Source organism: Hemitrygon akajei, chromosome 10, assembly GCF_048418815.1.
Source record: "Hemitrygon akajei chromosome 10, sHemAka1.3, whole genome shotgun sequence".
Taxonomy (NCBI): domain Eukaryota; kingdom Metazoa; phylum Chordata; class Chondrichthyes; order Myliobatiformes; family Dasyatidae; genus Hemitrygon; species Hemitrygon akajei.
The window spans coordinates 44,771,777-44,789,358 of record NC_133133.1 but is presented as its reverse complement, the minus strand read 5'-3'; the positions used below and the strand labels follow the sequence as shown (position 1 = coordinate 44,789,358).

At 41.3% G+C, this 17,582-nt stretch overlaps 1 protein-coding gene across 2 annotated transcripts in view; it reads right to left on the bottom strand.

The window, feature by feature from the left end:
- The window catches only part of rab41 (RAB41, member RAS oncogene family), a 37,190-nt gene extending 28,999 nt beyond the window's left edge, over window positions 1-8,191 (bottom strand). The window contains exon 1 of one of the 2 annotated variants that reach the window (XM_073058147.1): window positions 8,014-8,191. In XM_073058147.1, coding sequence (XP_072914248.1) covers window positions 8,014-8,086 — 73 coding nt within the window. In that variant the 5' untranslated portion in view covers window positions 8,087-8,191. The remainder of the gene's footprint in view (window positions 1-8,013) is intronic. The other variant, XM_073058146.1, reaches the window with a different exon arrangement.
- Window positions 8,192-17,582: the final 9,391 nt, after the last annotated feature.

Sequence of the window (17,582 nt, the reverse complement as noted above, 5' to 3'; positions counted from 1 at the left end):
CACCTGGCAATGTGTTCAATAAATAAGAACTGAGAAATAGTGCCTATAATTAGAGTTAGGATAATAATTTAAAGGAAGTAAATATAACAAAGTTCCTAAAAGAATGGTAAAAAGCCGATTTAAAGATTGAAAACAAAATTTGAAAAATTAAATGGAGAGCAGGTGTGACAAATGATGACATGGAAAAGGGAAACACAGGAAGTTCTAGCAGAATGCAGGAAAGAAATATTCAGCTAAAAATTAAAGGCAAAGTAAATACTGGTAAGATACCATGAATAAAGACAAAAAAGAAATTGCCATTTACAGTTTAAATGAGGTAGCCGCTTATTGCGACAACTCTTAAAATTGCCGGGATTCCCTTTATTTATTTGGGACTCTATGCTGCTTAATTGGGGCAGGAGACTGTTGCCAAACAGGGTTTAACTAACGACAGTCGTGTACACTTGTGTGGCTGTTTGACACTACATTATGCCTAGAGCAAGCAGTTTTTAAAATAGTGTTAGCTGCACGTTTTGTGTTTAAAAAGCAATGATTTTTGTCACACAAGATATAAACAGCAGGACAACTCAGAACTGTTTTGATCTATGCGGTTTCAAGCACTCGGGACTTGGGAGATGCCAGAAATGGCCGAGAGTGAAAATGAAATGATTTCACTACTTCAACAAATTAGGAACTACAAAGATTTAAGATATCAGTCATTATCTTGAGTGTTACAATGAAAATGAAGATTTGAAGGATGCAATTGTCAATAATATTGTATGAAGGCAGTCTTATCTGCACTCGGTGTCTGTGCTGATTTTGTTCATTGTGTACTCTGGATGAATCCTTCCATCGGTGTATATGATAGTTTTATAGTACTTTCATCAGCTAACTGTGGCAGCCGTTTACTAGGGCCAAAATGTACTGGTCCTGATGTGTCCCAATTAACTAGAATCCACTGTGCCACATGTGAGCAAATAAAATAATTGACTATCACCATAGTACTTGGCATTTAATCAAAACCCTGGAGCAGGGGTGAAATTAATACTGAAGGTGGTACAGGATACCTCGTCAATACATTCTTGTAATGTGGACCAGTACATTTTGTGAACATCAGGACCGATACAATTTGGCCCTTATAGGTGGCTGCCCCAATGAGTGGAAAAAGAATTTCAAACCATAGCCACATAAAAAAAAATTTGATTTAGTCTAGTCTTGGGATTTTAACTTTATTACTAGTTTGCAAAATCTAGTAATTTTAAGCAAATTATATCCAATATATAACATATACTAATTAGATCTTTTAATACAGTTGATAGTTTTATTTAAGTCTGGAAAATATACTAGGACAGAAAACTAATAATGAACAGGAATTATATTTCTGGCTTGTTGGTCAACATAAACAGAACTGACTTCTGAACATTGACCTATTATGAACTCACTGACCTGTAGACCACAACTTAATATAAACAGTCATTTTAAGAACTAAAATATGAAAATATTGTTTTCTACTGAGAATAACCCTAGCAAGATTTATTCTCAAAAATAAAAAAAGATCATGCAACTGTAAAATTGTTAATCCAAAATTAACTGGTATGCACTTAGATGGGTGGAGGTGGGAGGTAAATTAGTTGTCACACATAGAGATAGTGAAAAACCTGCCTTGCATACTGTTCATATAGATCTATTCAATATAACAGTACACTGGGGTAGCACAAGTTCAACAGAGAAACTGCAGTGCAGGCAGACAATAAGGTGCAAGGTAATAATGAGATAGATTGAGGTCAAGAGTTCATTTTTATTTTACTAGGGGACTATTCAATTGTCTTTTAATAATGGGATAGAAGCTGTCCTTGAGCATAGTGGTACATTGCATTCAAACTTTTAAATCTTCAGCCGGATAGGGTGGGAAGAAGACAAATGTCCAAGGTGGATAGGGTCTTTGATAATGTTGCTTTACCAAGGTAGCATTTATGTAGACAGAATAATGATGATAACCCATACAAAGTGTACATTATGCTTCTGCCACACGCACTGATTATTGCTAAATGAATAGTCCAATTGCTACTACACAACATTTACTACTGCATCACTACCAGCAATACTCTAGAGAATATAATGATGACAGACTGCATGAGATTGTTGGTTTTAAGTTGTTCCTTGTAAAGTTTTGGAAAATTAAATATTTAACCTTCTGTTAAGCAGATGCGGTAAAAGACTTTAGTAATCTCAGTTGATGAAATAAGACTTTCTCACGTCATCATAAATCTCTGTCCAAGTTCAACAAAATTTAAATTTTAATGGTTTACATCAAAAAGATATTTCAAATTTTGTTTTTTTTAATCATAAATACTTCCCTGAAAACAGGTATATATATATATATATATCTATCTATATATATATATATATATATATATATATATATATATATATATATATCACTTGTATTTCCAATAATAAAGCAAGGTGATGTAGCTCAAATTTAGAAATTAATTAAAACTGTCAATGTTTTCAATATTTTTATTAAGTTAGAATTATACATAAAAAACCTAAATACATCAATGTATGCATCATTGTCCAATTGATTTCTTTTACTAGTCCTTGCAAAACTGCAATTTAAATTTTTTTTTATTTGATATCACTGTGCACAAAATAGATTTATGCCTGAATTGATCTTTTCCAGTCCCTTTTTACTCTTATTCATTCTATTAAGTTGCCTTCAAACTTTGGTACTGTGCAAACTGAACCAACCAAGGAAAGCCAGAGCAAGCTTTTCAGTCCTTCATGTATGCTCTGACATTCAATAAGATTATTTGCTATTTTACCACAGCTGCAGATGCATAAAAGAAAAGGTTCGAAATGAAAGTCTAATGTGGCAGTATTTCAGTGGAGTAAAGGAAATTACAGTGGTATGAGAAAGGAGTAGGCCAAAGTAAACTGGAAGGAGGTGCTGGCAGGGATGACAGCCGAGCAGCGATGGCATGAGCTTTTGGGAAGATTGAGGAAGATGCAGAATAAATGTATTCCAAAAATGAATAAATACTCAAATGGCAAAATAGTACAAACATGGCTGACTAGGGAAGACAAAGCTAATGTAAAAGCAAAAGAGAGGGCATACAACAAAGCAAAAATGAGTGGGAAGACAGAGGATTGGGTAGCTTTTAAAACCCTACAGAAAGCAACTAAAAGAATCATTTGGACAGAAAAGATGAAATACGAAAGCAAGTTAGTAAACAATATCAAAGTGTATACAAAATCAATATCGAAAGCTTTTTCAAGTATGTAAAACATAAAAGAGATGAAAGTGGATATAGGACCACTAGAAAATGAAGCCAGAGAAATAATAATGGGGAACAACAAGATGGCAGATGAACTAAATGAGTATTTTGCAATAGTCTTCACTGTGGAAGACACTAGCAGGGTACCAGATGCTGAAGGGCATGAGGGAAGAGAAGTGACTGCAGTTACTATTACAAGGGAGAAGCTGAAAGACCCAAGGATACAGAAATCACCCAGACCAGATAAACTGCACCCTTGGGTTCTGAAAAAGGTATCGGTAGAGATTGTGGAGGCATTAATAATAATCTTTTAAAAATTATTGGAAGCTGGCATGATGCTAGAGGACTGGAAAATTGCAAAGTCAGCAGAAAGGAAATTATAGACCAGTTAGCCTAATCTCAATGTTTGGGAAGTTGTTGGAGTCAAGTGTTAAGGATGAGGTTATGGAGTACTTGGTGACACAGGACAAGATAGGACAAAGTCAGCATGGGAAAATCTTGTCTGACGAACCTGGTGGAATTCTTTGAGGAGATTACAAGCAGGATGGATAGGGGAAGCAGCTGATGTTGTATATTTGGACTTTCAGAAGACCTTTGACAAGGTGCCACACATGAGACTACTTACCAAGTTAAGAGCCCACGGTATTACAGGAAAGTTACTAGCATGGTTAGAACATTGGCTGATTGGTAGGAGGTAGTGAGTGGGAATTAAAGGATCCTTTTCTGGTTGGCTGCCAGTGACTAATGGTGTTCTGCAGGGGTCAGTGTTGGGTCTGCTTCTTTTTATGTTGCCAAGTCTGCAATTGGAGGAGGGGCAAGTAGTGGTGAGGAAACAGGTAGGCTGCAGGAGAACTTAGACAGATTAGAATAGGCAAAGAAAGTGGCAAATGAAATACAATGTTGGAAAATGCATTGTCATGCACTTTGGTAGTAGAAATACGTGTGCAGATTACTTTCAAATCCAAAAATCTGAGATGTAAAGGAACTTGGGAGTCCTTGTGCAGAACACTCTAGAAGTTAACTTGCAGGTAGAGTCGGTAGTGAGGAAAGCAAATACAATGTTAGCATTCATTTCAAGGGGTCTAGAAAACAAGAGCAGGGATGTGATGCTGAGGCTTTATAACGCACTGGCGAGGCCTCACCTTGAGTACTGTGAACAGTTTTGGGCACCTCATCCAAGAAAAGAGGTGCTGGCATTGGAGCGTGTTCATGGGAGATTCACAAGGATGATTCTAGGAATGAAAAGGTTATCATACGAGGAGCGTTTGATAGCACTGGGTCTGTACTCACTGGAATTTAGGAGGATGGGGGGGGGGGGAGAAAGAGAAATCTCATTAAAACCAATTGAATACTGAAAGGCCCAGATAGAGTGGGTGTGGAGACAATGGTTCCTGCAGTGGTGAGTCTAGTACCAGAGGGCACAACCTTTGCCAAGAGCAACGGCCATTGGGAACAGAGATGAGGAGGAATCTCTTTAATCAGAGGGTGATAAATTTGTGGAATTTATTACTGGAGACAGCTGTGAAGACCAAGTCATTGAGTATATTTAAAGTGGAGGATGATAGGTTCTTGATTAGTGAAGGCATCATAGGTTAGAGACAAAGCTTGAGAATTGGGTTGAGAGGGATAATAAATCAGCTATAATGAAATGGCAGAGCAGCCCTAATGGGCTGAATGGCCTAATTCTGCTTCCATGTCTTATATCTTGCAGTAACCCCATATCCTCCAGTTCTTTTCACAGCAAAAATCTATTGAACTTTGATATTGTATATAAAAGCCTTCAATGCACTCTTGGACAGTGACTTCTGAAGACTGAATTCACAATGTGTTCACAAATTTCTTCACATCTGTTCTAAATAGTTGACCCTTTATTTTCATTTTGTGTTCTTTGATTCATGATATCACAGCCAACTAAATATCTCTGCATCTACCCTGTTAGGCCTGGAGAAATTCTTTCCATTTGACTGAGAATGCAGGGCATGCAGCATGCCAGGCAACCTGGCAAATTCTTTGTTGTACCTCACTGCCTGTACAAACTTAGGTGGAGAAACTTGACCTGTACACAATATTCCAGATGCAACATCATCGGGGTTTTATATAATTGGAGCGAGATACTCTAAATCTTGTATTCAGATCTTCTTGGGGGGGGGGGGGGGAGAAGGGTCATTACACTACTTGCTTTCAAATTTGCTGAATCTATTTACTTTGATTTGTGTGCAGAAATATGAATAGCATGTTATTCAATTTCTCACTATGAAGAAATACTCCACATTGGATATCCTTACTTGAACCATCATATTGAATAATTTTGCCTGTGAGATTTCCTGCTGGCACAGTACACCCATGGTCCTTTATAAAATGCAACAAAGAAATTATCTCTGAAAAGGGATAATATAAATGCTCCTGGTACAATGTAGAGGTTCCTTTGCAGGAACCACAAATACAAGGAATTACAGAAAGCAAGTAGATTCCTATTAAACTTAAAACTAACATAAATACTTAACAAAACTTTCAGCCCATCTTCTCCCTCCCTGCACTCACCCTATCTTCTTGCTACCTTAACAGGGATAGAGTTCCCAGTCCTCACCTACAACCCCATAAGCCCCCACATCTAATACATCATTTCCTGCAAATTCCTCCATCTTCAACGAGATCCTACCACCAAACACATCTTTACCTCTATTCCATTCTCTGCTTTCCGCAAGGATCGCTCCATGATTCCCTTGTCCCATCTTACCAGCACACTGCAAGCAACAGAAATGCTACAGCAGCCCATTAACCTCCTCCTTCACCTCCATTTAAAGTCCCAAATAGTACTTCCAGGTGAGGGAACACTTCATTTGTGAATCTGTTGGGATAATCTATTGTATCCGGTGCTCCTGATGCATCCCCTACATTGATGAGACTGCATAAAATAGGGGACAGCTTTGTTCCGCACTTCAACTTTACCTGCAAAAATTGGCATTTCCTGGTGGCCAGCTATTTTAACTCTATCATCATTCCCTACCTGGCATGTCAGTCCAGGGCCTCCTCTTCTGCCACAATGAAGCAACAGCTCATTCCGTCTCAGTAGCCTCTAACCAGATGGCATGAATATTGATTATTTTTTCCCCTCTCCCTTCATTCTTCTAATCCCCACCTCTGGCCTCTTACCTCACCTGCCTATCACTTCCCTCTGGTATTCCTCCTTCCTTTTCTCTCATGGTCGACTCTTTTCACCTATCAGATTCCTTCTTCTCCAGCCCTTTGCCTTTTCCACCTATCAATTCACAGCTTCTTACTTCATTGCCCCTCTCCCACCTGGCTTTACCTATTGCCTTCTAGTTTGCCTTTCCCCTCCCCCCACCTTATTCCTGCATCTTTCCCCCTCCTTTCCAATCCCGATGAAGGGTCTTGGCCCGAAATATTGACTGTTTATTATTTTTTTTAGCAACTGGATAATTGGAGTTGGTATGGGTATGCTACCTACTACACAGAAAATAGCAAGACAGAACCAATGGTTTGGAAGGTTCTTTATTATCACCACCTACCACCTTCACCAAGGAAATCTTGGGTTCAATGAGCATTAAGTCAACAAACATCAGATTCCACAATAATCCACAAACCACTGAGAGAAAATCAAGAGTGGAACTTTGAACGTAGTGCAAACAACTGCTTTTTTTGCACATTATTAATTGTGGAGCATTTCTTCACTAACGACTGGTAGAACAAGAGATCCACTTTAGGTTTATCATACAAATTGCTAAAGCCATTCACAGGAACGTACAGGCAGTTAAATGACCCTATCCTGGGAAAGGAAAAGTGGCAAAGCAATGTGGATTGTCCAAGATGAAATGCTTTGAAATTTAAGAAAAAATATTGGCACTAACAACATTTGAATCTATTACATCTAATTTTAGGTATTAGCTGACTGCAGTAAACATCACAGATAAGGCAAGCATATATTTCAAAAGACTTTGAAACATGAAATATTTATAGAGACTGGTGTCTCAATATTACAGATCTGAGATGCTGCCCCAGCTAAGGGCTGAAAATCTCCATCCATTCATAAACTTGAATGCAAAATTGGCTTCAGCAGACAGGAACTCAAATTATTTCAGATAAATTGTCCAAAATTGTTGCAGGTAAAAGCACAATAATAACAACAACCTGCTCGAAACTAGACTGGAGTTTGACAAATACATATTATTCATCCACATTTTGTTTTTGCTACTCTCCAACCAACTTGCTGATCAAAATATTAATTAATACTTTGGAGCGATGCCTAAAGATGAGGCTAACTTGATTTGTCTATGAGAACGTGGAAATAAAAAATAAAATACAAAATAACACGACTTCCGAAGAACGGAAGAAACGTCTGAGGAAGAGAAGATGCAAAGGCCCTCCGATTGGAAAGGGAGTGAGACAGACCAATTATTAGCTAATGAACTAAGCTTTAAACAGGAAGAAAAGGGTAAGCTCTCAATGCATTATTATTAATGCCTTGATCACTAAAGTTTCCAGGTAGGAGGAGGGAGTCTCCTTCAGTGAGGTCATTGATCCTAGACCCAAATCTAAATGGCGTGAATTGCCAGGCCTCAGCGTGAATATGCTCGGCATTGAGAATACGACCCTGCAGCGCACGGAAAACACCGCGGACCCAATGCCTGCCTGAAAGTCGCCCAAAGGCCCGGATGCTACCACCCTGCGCTCTGCCCTCGCCTGTTTTGCTCACGATAATCCGAGGCTCATCTTCGGGCCTAGGCTGATCACTCACCGCTCTGTTCACCAAGGAAGACGAGCTTAAACTTGCGTAAGGGGTTTCCAAACTCTCCACCGCCGCCGGACATGATTGTGCTAAAAAGCGAAACGAAATGAACGAGATCGAATGACCACCAAGACAAGCTCGTCACCGCAGCAACAAGTGCGTCACTTCCGCTGGCGCTTGACGACCCCACCCTGTACGTTGCTGATGAGCGTGTGACGGCCGCCACGTTTCTATGACGATTTACTGTCCATTGCTTGCTTCGGAGGTTGCTATTTGAATGTGCTGCTGAAGGGAGGATATCTGTAAAAGAACATGTCCGATTATAATCTTTTGAAGCGTCATCGATTACTTTCTCACAAAAGAGTAACTTTTGCTGTACATGTGGAAAAGGAGAAAGCGCAGGTCGCATATCCTTAACAGAACCTTGATAAGAATAGAATTGCATTTATATTATAAAGGGTATTGCTGGAAATTCTCAACACCTCAAACATATGTACTAAGAGAGAAAAGGAGTCAATTGTTTCAAGTTTCATCAGAGGCCAGCTCTGAAGCTTTATATATATATATATATATAAGAGAGAGAGAGAGAGAGAGAGAGAGAGAGAGAGAACTTACATCTCTTTCAGTGGATTACAGTAATGTCAACATAATAATGGCAAGTGTAGAACCAAGTTACTCTGTAGAAACTGGAGCTAATTCAAAACAGTGGAATCCATAACTTCAAAAAGACTTGTTTGCATGTTTTCTGCTTGTTCACTGACTTACATTACTTTCTAGTTCAACAATGACTTTTAACTTGGTTTCAAATCCATTAATGGTCTTGCCTCCATCTGTAATAAATGTAGTATTAGTTGTGGGCAATAATCTTGATTTAAAACAGCCACTGTTTGAAGCATTGACGTGTGTCTTAACTGCCGTCTGGATTGCATAAGAGACAAATATGACACTGGGAGCTAGAGAGGTTTAATTGTACCCACAAGAAAAGTCATCACCAGGGCCTTCCTTCTTCCAGTGGCCAAAGAACAGCTCTCTGAATGAACAGTATAGATTTGGATCATCCTGGGGCACAGTAGACATGATCCTCTCTGCAATAGCTGTTTAAAAATGCAGAGAGCTGCACCAGCTATTACATGTGACCATTATTGACCTGAGAAATGCCTTTGACTGCATTAACTGAGAAGGAATAGTCTCCTTAAATTTGGCTGCCCACAGATATTACATTTGCTTCATGATGTGAGCAATGATATTAATCCCTGTCTTTTCCTATATTTGTTTCTTTCACCACCTTAGAACCCACAAATCAAGGATGAAAGTAAGTCTACCTGAAGAAACTAACTAAGAAGAAGGATAGTAACATTTTGTAAAGTTCAATAATCAGACTACAATGCTCGAATACACTGTACTTAGTTTCATTGAGCTCTTCATGTTTCATGCTGTATGTAAAAGATCTATGACATGTGATCATAACTCTATCTGCACCAGCACTCCACCAGAAAATGTCAGATAATTGTTTCCCAAACAATCACTAACTTCATTTCTTCCGGAGATCTTCTCTATAATTTCTCATAGTCCTACAATAATTCTTATTCCTAAGATCCAAAAGCAAGTTTGTCCTGGTAGACCAATGGTTTCCTTCCCACGGTGGCTCTTTTCTTTCTGTCTCATTCAGTCTCTTCTCACCTTCAACTGCATTACTTCTGATGCCTTATCATTTCCCAGTTTCCTGTTTGACTAGCTAATTCTCACTTCGGGCATACAATCTCTCTACACCTCCAGACCACTGCTGGAAAATGTATTTCCCAATCAGCACAGCATGGAATTTGGTGGAGAGCCTGCTGGGGAGCCTGACTTGGTAATGTAGTGCCACTTCATTGTCACTCAGTCTAAATCCAGGAAATTCCTATCCAACAAAATTGTGGGAATTCCATTACTAGAAGGTCTGCAGCAATTCTGTGCTCACTAGCATGTTCTCAAGAATAATTGAGAAACCTGAAGCCAATGTTGTTCCAATGCACTTGTTGACCTTTTTGTTCATGGTCGCAAAGGTCATGGGGTGTGGAGTAATTTTCAAATTAACCTGTGCAAAAACCTGCAGTGCATTTTGAAGATGATACACACTACAGCCGTTCTGTGTCAATAGAGGAAGGAATAAATATTTATGGTACCAATCCAAAAAGCTGCTATGTCTTGGATTGTATTGAACTTCCTGAGTGTTATTCGTGCCGTATTGATCACTCTCCTAATATGAACCTTGTAGACAGTGATTCATGTCAGGCTATCTAGGCTTTGATCTGAACATGTTTGAACTTCATGTTTAGCTGGAGATATGTATACAGTAGACAGAGCTAATCAGTACAAATAGATGGGCAGCAGCTTTATTCACTGCAGCATAGGAGGCAAGGGGTGACCTGATAGAGGTAGTTGTGGGAAGAGCAACAGCGTCAAGGGGAGATGTTTCAGATATCCTATTTGGTTTTTGCATGCAGTTCTGGTCCATGCAGAACATCCATCTGGTAAGCTGTACTTCTAAGTTCTCCTCTCAAAACTGATCACTCCCAGTCTCAGTGCATCATTTAGTAAGTGTCAGGAACTTTACCTGTGGATATAATGCTGCAAATCTAAGCCAATGCCTGCTGGAACAGAAAGCATGTGTATTACCTGTTACTCATTGTACAATAATCTTCAGTACTACGGACTAAACAAAATCTAGTTCTATCCCAGAAGGATACAACTCTTAAAATTCCAGGAGTATGCCAATGAAACAAATGTCACTAAAAGAAGAAAAGCACAACAAAATGAAAGGATGTGTTCTTCAGATTTATAGATAGAAAGATTTATATATGGCTCCCATTAAGTGTTATCTAAACATATTGTAAACAAAAATAAAACTAGAGCAACAAAATCAAATTGTATGTCTTTCTGTCATTTACTTTTTCAAGGTTCTGCAGGACAGCCAGATATTACAGAAAAGCATTTTAGTAAACAAAATAATTAGCAGAGAGCCAAGTTGTATTTCTCTGCATACTTTGCAAGTAGGCAGATTGTGGCAGCTCTACATAAAGATAAGGTGCATCACACAGAGTCCTGAGCTACAGTTATTAGGGGAATATAACTGCAGTCTGTCAGAAACAACAGAGATTATAGGTCAGGACCACCAACACATCCATCACTAGAATTCAATGAAGTATCTTCTTTAAAGAACAATCAAGATTTGAAAGGGGATTGGCTTTCTTAAACTGATTTATTATTGTATGACCAACCAAGCCAACAACAGTATAGCTTTTCCAGAGCTGATATCAGAAACATTATTCATACTTAATTAATTAGTTGGTATTTATATGACATCCTGGGTTTCACCTAGAAGAAACTGCACCATAATGCATACTAACCTTTTTCAGATTTGAAGTGAAGCTAAATCTGCTTTATTGCAATCCTCTTTCTGAAAGAAAAAATGTCATAGGTTCATTGGAAAGTTGTTAGAAAAGCTAACTAGGATGATTCCAGGCTTATTGGTTACATTGTAAAAAGAGAAAAAAATAACCAGACTTACTGATACTGAGCTAATGCCCCAGGGGAAATGAAACAGATAACTAAATATTAAGAAGCAATAAAGATACAGTAAGTAAATGGGATTGAAATAAGCAAACAATTTAACTTGAATGTGGGCACCTATTGGAGACAGCTAACATTGAACAAATAAACCCCAAATAAAAATAATGATTAGGAATTGTTTTTATCATCTGACAGGAGAGTTCAAACTCACTGGCCACTTTATTAGCTACCTCCTGTACCTAAAGTGGCTAATGAGTGTATGTTTGTGGTCTTCTGCTGCTGTAGGCCGTCCACTTCAAGATTTGACATGTTCATTCAGAGATGTTCTTCTGCACATCACTGTTGTAATGTGTGCTTATTTGAGTTGTTGTTGCCTTCCTGTCTGCTTGAACTAGTTTGGCCACTCTCTGTAAACTCTACAGATTGTTGTACATGAAAATTTCAGGAAACCAGCAGTTTCTGAGATACTCAAACTACCCTGTCTAGATCCAATAATCATTCCATAGTCAAAGTCACTTAGATCACATTTCTTCCCAATTCTGATGTTGGTCTGGACAATAACTGAACCTTTTGACCATGTCTGCATGCTTTTTATGCATTGAGTTGCTGTCACATGATTGGCAGATTAGGTATTTGCACTAAGAGCAGCTATACCCAATAAAGTGGCCACTGAGTATACAGAATGTAAAGAAGCCCCTGAAGTGTTTATTCTCTACTTTCCCTCATTGATTACTGTCAGAATTATTATAAATTGTATAAGAATTTTGTGGGAAAATGTAATCACAAATATATTAAACAAAGAAAAAACAAGAATATGCGCTGATGTAAATTTACTTAACCACGCAGGTTTTCTGTGTAGAAATGTATTATCTTTGAAAAAAGATCTGCAATAATGTAAGTTAAGAAATTTTAAGTTGATTTGATAACTAAGCAAATTGATGAAGGCAGGATGGTTGTCCATGTTGTTATATTCCCCTAGGGTTCATTTTTTCTGTGGACTGTCGCTTTAAAATGCCAAGGGAATGAGACTGACTTCTGGACACTGTTAGATTTCTACTGATTACAAAATTGCTGGGTTGCTACAGTGAGCAGCTCTTGTTTGGACTTATACAAGGACACTACGGCTTCTGGGTTGCCATGGTGGAAGAGAGGTGGAGTTATTTGATGGACAATGAATTTTTATGGTTTCTCGCAGCTTGTTTTGAATAAGCAAGGTCAGATGATCCTCTCACGGACACACAGAAAGACACATGCTCAGAGTTGAGATGGTTTTGATCAATGAAAGACACTAGTGAGTGGGGTCGCTGGTTTAAACTTTCAGTAGCCCAAAAGGGGTGAGTTGAGATCGATCCAGAGTATTGATAAGTGACTCTCACAAGTGCTGCAACTAGAAGAAGTTTGCAGAGAGAGGAGAGGAGAGGAAGGGTTGAAACAGAAGAAACCTAGTGACAAAAAGATCACTGTTTGGACTCTCCGAGTAGCCCATAAGGGTGAGTTTGATTCCATTCGAATACGAAAGTGTGATTGTCACATAGTTAATCCACAGGAGTGGGTTCTCTGGTGAGGGGAAACCTTTGTGAATACCACGTGTGTGTTTACCCTTGCCTGGGTGTGGTATTTCATTGAAGAAGGCATACCTGTGGCAAATCACTGTAAGAGTTATTTCGTATGTCGTGGAACTTGATAAGTGGCTATCACATTGTGTGGTTGGGTTAGCCTTGTGGAATCTACCGGTATGTTTACCCATGCCTGGATGGTAGTTTTCCCTGAAAGAAGGACCCCTTTGTGATAAGCTACTGTTGGTGATAATCCATATATGGATTCTGTTTGAGTATCCTGTGGCCACCACTTTGAGATGTCCCGTAGCTGAATTCGAGTTGCATTGAAAGGATATTCGTTGAACATCACTGTTGGTGATACTTCATGTGTGGAGTGGAACAACTTTGGAGATAAAACCTATTGCTACTGTTATTTTGTATTGCTGTCGTGGAATCTGTGGAATATCGACGTAATTGCCTTCTCACAACATTTGCTTTTGGATTACAAATATCTTGCATTAGATTACCTGAGGATTGAACTGAACTTCCCTTACATACCATCGTAAGACTGTAACTCTTACCACCTGAGCTTGAATTTGTTCAGGAAACTTTATCTATACACCTATATATGCATAACACCTAACTTTTGGATTACCTGGTTAAGTTATTATATGACGTAGTTACTAATAAAATAGTGGTTGTTAACAGCAAAACCAGACTCCAGGTGTGTTCAATTGCTGCTGATACTTTTACAGGGTTGCGTGCACGTGACAATGTGAACTTTAGTAAGGCATTTGATAAGATCCTGCATAGTGATGGGTCTGGAAAGTTAAGGCCTATGAGATTCAACATGAACTGGCTAATTGGATCCTAAATTGGTTTGTAGAGAGGAGGTTGAGGGTAGTGTTGGAAGGATGATTCTCTGAAAGGATGTCTGTGACTGGTGGTGTACAACAAAAATTAATGCTGGAACCATTGCAGTTCGTATTATCTATTAACAACTTGAATGCAAATACAGAAGATAAGTAAATATGTAGATGATATGGAACTTAGTGATTTGTGAATAGTCAGGAAGATTGACTAAGGTAGGGTTTCTCAACTAGGATTCTGTGAGTGGTCACTAGGGGTTCTGTGAGAATTCGTGATTTAAAAAAATAAGCATTGTTTATTGAATTTTGTGCATGCATGATGCTAGCTAGCATTGGCAGTGGTTACAGTGACTGAGCAGCACCATTAGCAATCTCACCAAGTAAGCACTTCTTTCAACGGATGCTGCCCGACCTGCTGAGTTCATCCAGCTTTTTTGTATGGCTTGATTTGACAACAGCATCTGCAGTGTACTTTGTGTTTACTATTCGTTACTCCGCTACAAATTCTCTTCGAGGTATGCCTATCCTGAAGAAGTTTAAATCTTCTCTTCGACGGGAGTTCAGTGAGACCCTTTCTCACTGCTCACCCTCTGTGATCTTTGCCTCTCTTCGACTCTTTGATCATGTCCTGACACAGACACGGTACCACAGCTACGTCTCGTTTTTGGGAATGTGTCTCCACTGCCATCTCGTACTGCAGGGATTCCAGCTCTGGTTCCAGGCCTCCCAGTTTGGGCCCAGCGAGGATCCCTGGTACCGCCGTTTCATTGCTCCCTCTGCTGCTTGCGCTGGATTCTCCGAGCCATGCTCACTGCCATGCAGAGATACCAATGGACCCTGTCTCTCTCTGCCACCACTGCGGGCCTCGCTCTCAACTGTCTGCCATGGACCACTCCAACACTTCATTCTCTGCCAGATTCACGCCTCCAACCGTCGTTTCTTCTCCTTCCTCACGTCCAAGAAGGACCACAAGCTCGCCTGTCTGCAGCCCACGACAACCGCCTCCAGCCCAGACCCCGACCTCTTGGACTTCGACTTCTCAGGCCTTGGGCAGGCCGAAGACCCATCCGCCGCTGACTCTAACCCCGACTGGAACCATGGCCTCCCGGACATGGGCATCAGCCTCCAGTGCACCATGGATTCACCCGCTTCTGATTTGGACCTCAGTTCTTGCGCGCTGCAGGTCACAGACTCCAAACACCCATAGCTCTAGATCCAGCTTGAACCGAGATCCTGACCCTATCCAGTCCGTGACCGCTCTTACTGCCGCTGGGTCCTACCGCTCGTCTTATTCCTCTACTACCCCCTATTCTCCCCGCGACTCTCAACCCTCCCTGCACCCTTCATTTCCCCTCCATTCCTCTGATCCCTCATCCTCCCCTCAGCCTGCTCTCCCTGAACATCCTAAACCCCCTCTCCCTCCTGAGACCTCCCACTCTTTGCCCTCCTCTGACCCCAGCCCCAACCCTTGCCATGTCTTCACCATCCCCTCTGACCTTCCCCTCTCTGAGGCAGAGCATTCTGTGCTCAGCAAGGGCCTCCCTTTTGTCCCCCTCCGTCCACACCTCAGTGAGTTCCGTGCCCGGCATGACACTGAACTCTTCTTCCGTCGCTTACGTCTCCGAGCCTACTACTTTAACAAGGATTCCCCTCCCCTATTGATGACCCCTTTTCCCGTCTTCAACCCTCTTCCTCCTGGACACCCCCACTGGGCCTTCTACCTGCACTCGATCTTTTCATCTCCAACTGTCACCAAGACATCAACCGTCTCAACTTCACCACTCCTCTCTCCTTGTCCAACCTCACTCCCTCTGAACGCACTGCCCTCCACTCTCTCCACACTAATCCTAACCTCACCATCAAACCCGCAGACAAAGGTGGTGTCATAGTAGTCTGGTGGACGGACCTCTACCTCAGTGAGGCCAAACGGCAGCTCTCTGACACCTCCTCTTACTTACCCCTGGAACAGGACCCAACCAAAAAACATCAAACCATTGTCTCCCTTACCATCACTGCCCTTATCAACTCCGGAGACCTTCCATCCTCAGCCAAAAAACTCATAATTCCCACACCCCGCACTGCTCGCTTTTACCTCCTCTCCAAGATCCATAAGCCTGACTGTCCTGGTAGGCCTATAGTTTCAGCCTGCTCCTGTCCCACCGAACTTGTATCTGCCTACCTTGACTCCATTTTGTCACCCATAGTTCAGTCCCTCCCCACCTACATCTGGGCTACATCCCATGCCCTCCACCTCTTCAATAACTTCCAGTTCCCTGGTCCCAACCGCTACATTTTCACCATGGAGGTCCAATCCTTATACACTTCAATTCCCCATCAAGAAGGCCTCAAAGCCCTCCGCTACTTTCTGGATAATTGACCTCACCAGTTCCCCAACACCACCACACTCCTCAGGTTGGCGGAACTGGTACTCACACTTAATAACTTCTCTTTCGGCTCTTCCCACTTTCTCCAGATCAAGGGTGCAGCTATCGGCACTCGCATGGGCCCTAGCTATGTCTGCCTCTTCATGGGTTATGTGGAACAGTCTATGCTCCAAATCTATACTGGTACTGGTCCCCAACTTTTCCTTTGATACGTTGACGACTACTTTAGTGCTGCTTCCTGCACCCATGCTGAACTCATCAATTTCATCAACTTTGCCTCTAACTTTTACCCAGCCCTCAAATTCACTTGGTCCCTCTTGGACACTTCTCTCCCCTTTCTCGATCTCTCGGTCTTCATCTCTGGAGACAGACTGTCCACTGACATCTTTAAACCCACTGACTACCATAACTACCTTGATTATACCTCTGCCCACCCTGCCAATTGCAAAAATTCTATTCCCTATTCCTAGTTCCTCCGTCTCCGCCACATCTGCTCCGATGATGAGGCTTTCTGTTCCAGGACATCCCAAATGTCCCGTTTCTTTAAGAATCGTGGTTTCCCTTCTGCCATCATCAATGATGACCTCACCCGCATCTTCTCCATTTCCCGCACTTCGGCCCTCATCCCATCCTTCCGTCACCACAACAGGGACCGTGTTCCCCTTGTCCTCACCTATCACCCCACCAGCATCCGGATCCAGCATATTATCCTCCGCAACTTCCGCCACCTTCAACAGGACCCCACCACTAAGGACATCTTTCCCTCTCTACCCCTCTCTGCTTTTCGCAGGGATCGTTCCCTCCGTGACTGCCTGGTCCACACGTCCCTCCCCAAAGATCTTGTACCTGGCACTTATCCCTGCAAGTGTAAGTGCTACACCTGTCCCTACACCTCCTCTCTTAGCACCATTCAGGGCCCCAAACAGTCCTTCCAGGTGAGGCAACACTTCACTTGTGAGTCTGTTGGGGTTAGCTATTGCATCCGGAGCGGCCTCCTGTACATTGGCGAGACCCGGTGCAGATTAGGGGACCACTTCGTCGATCACCTACACTCTGTCCGCCACAACAGACAGGATCTCCCGGTTGCCACTCACTTCAACTGTCCTTACATTCCCATTCGGATATGTCCATACATGGCCTCCTCTACTGCCATGATGAGGCCAAACTTCGGTTGGAGGAACAACATCTCATATACCCTCTGGGTAGCCTCCAGCCCCTTGGTATGAACATCCAAT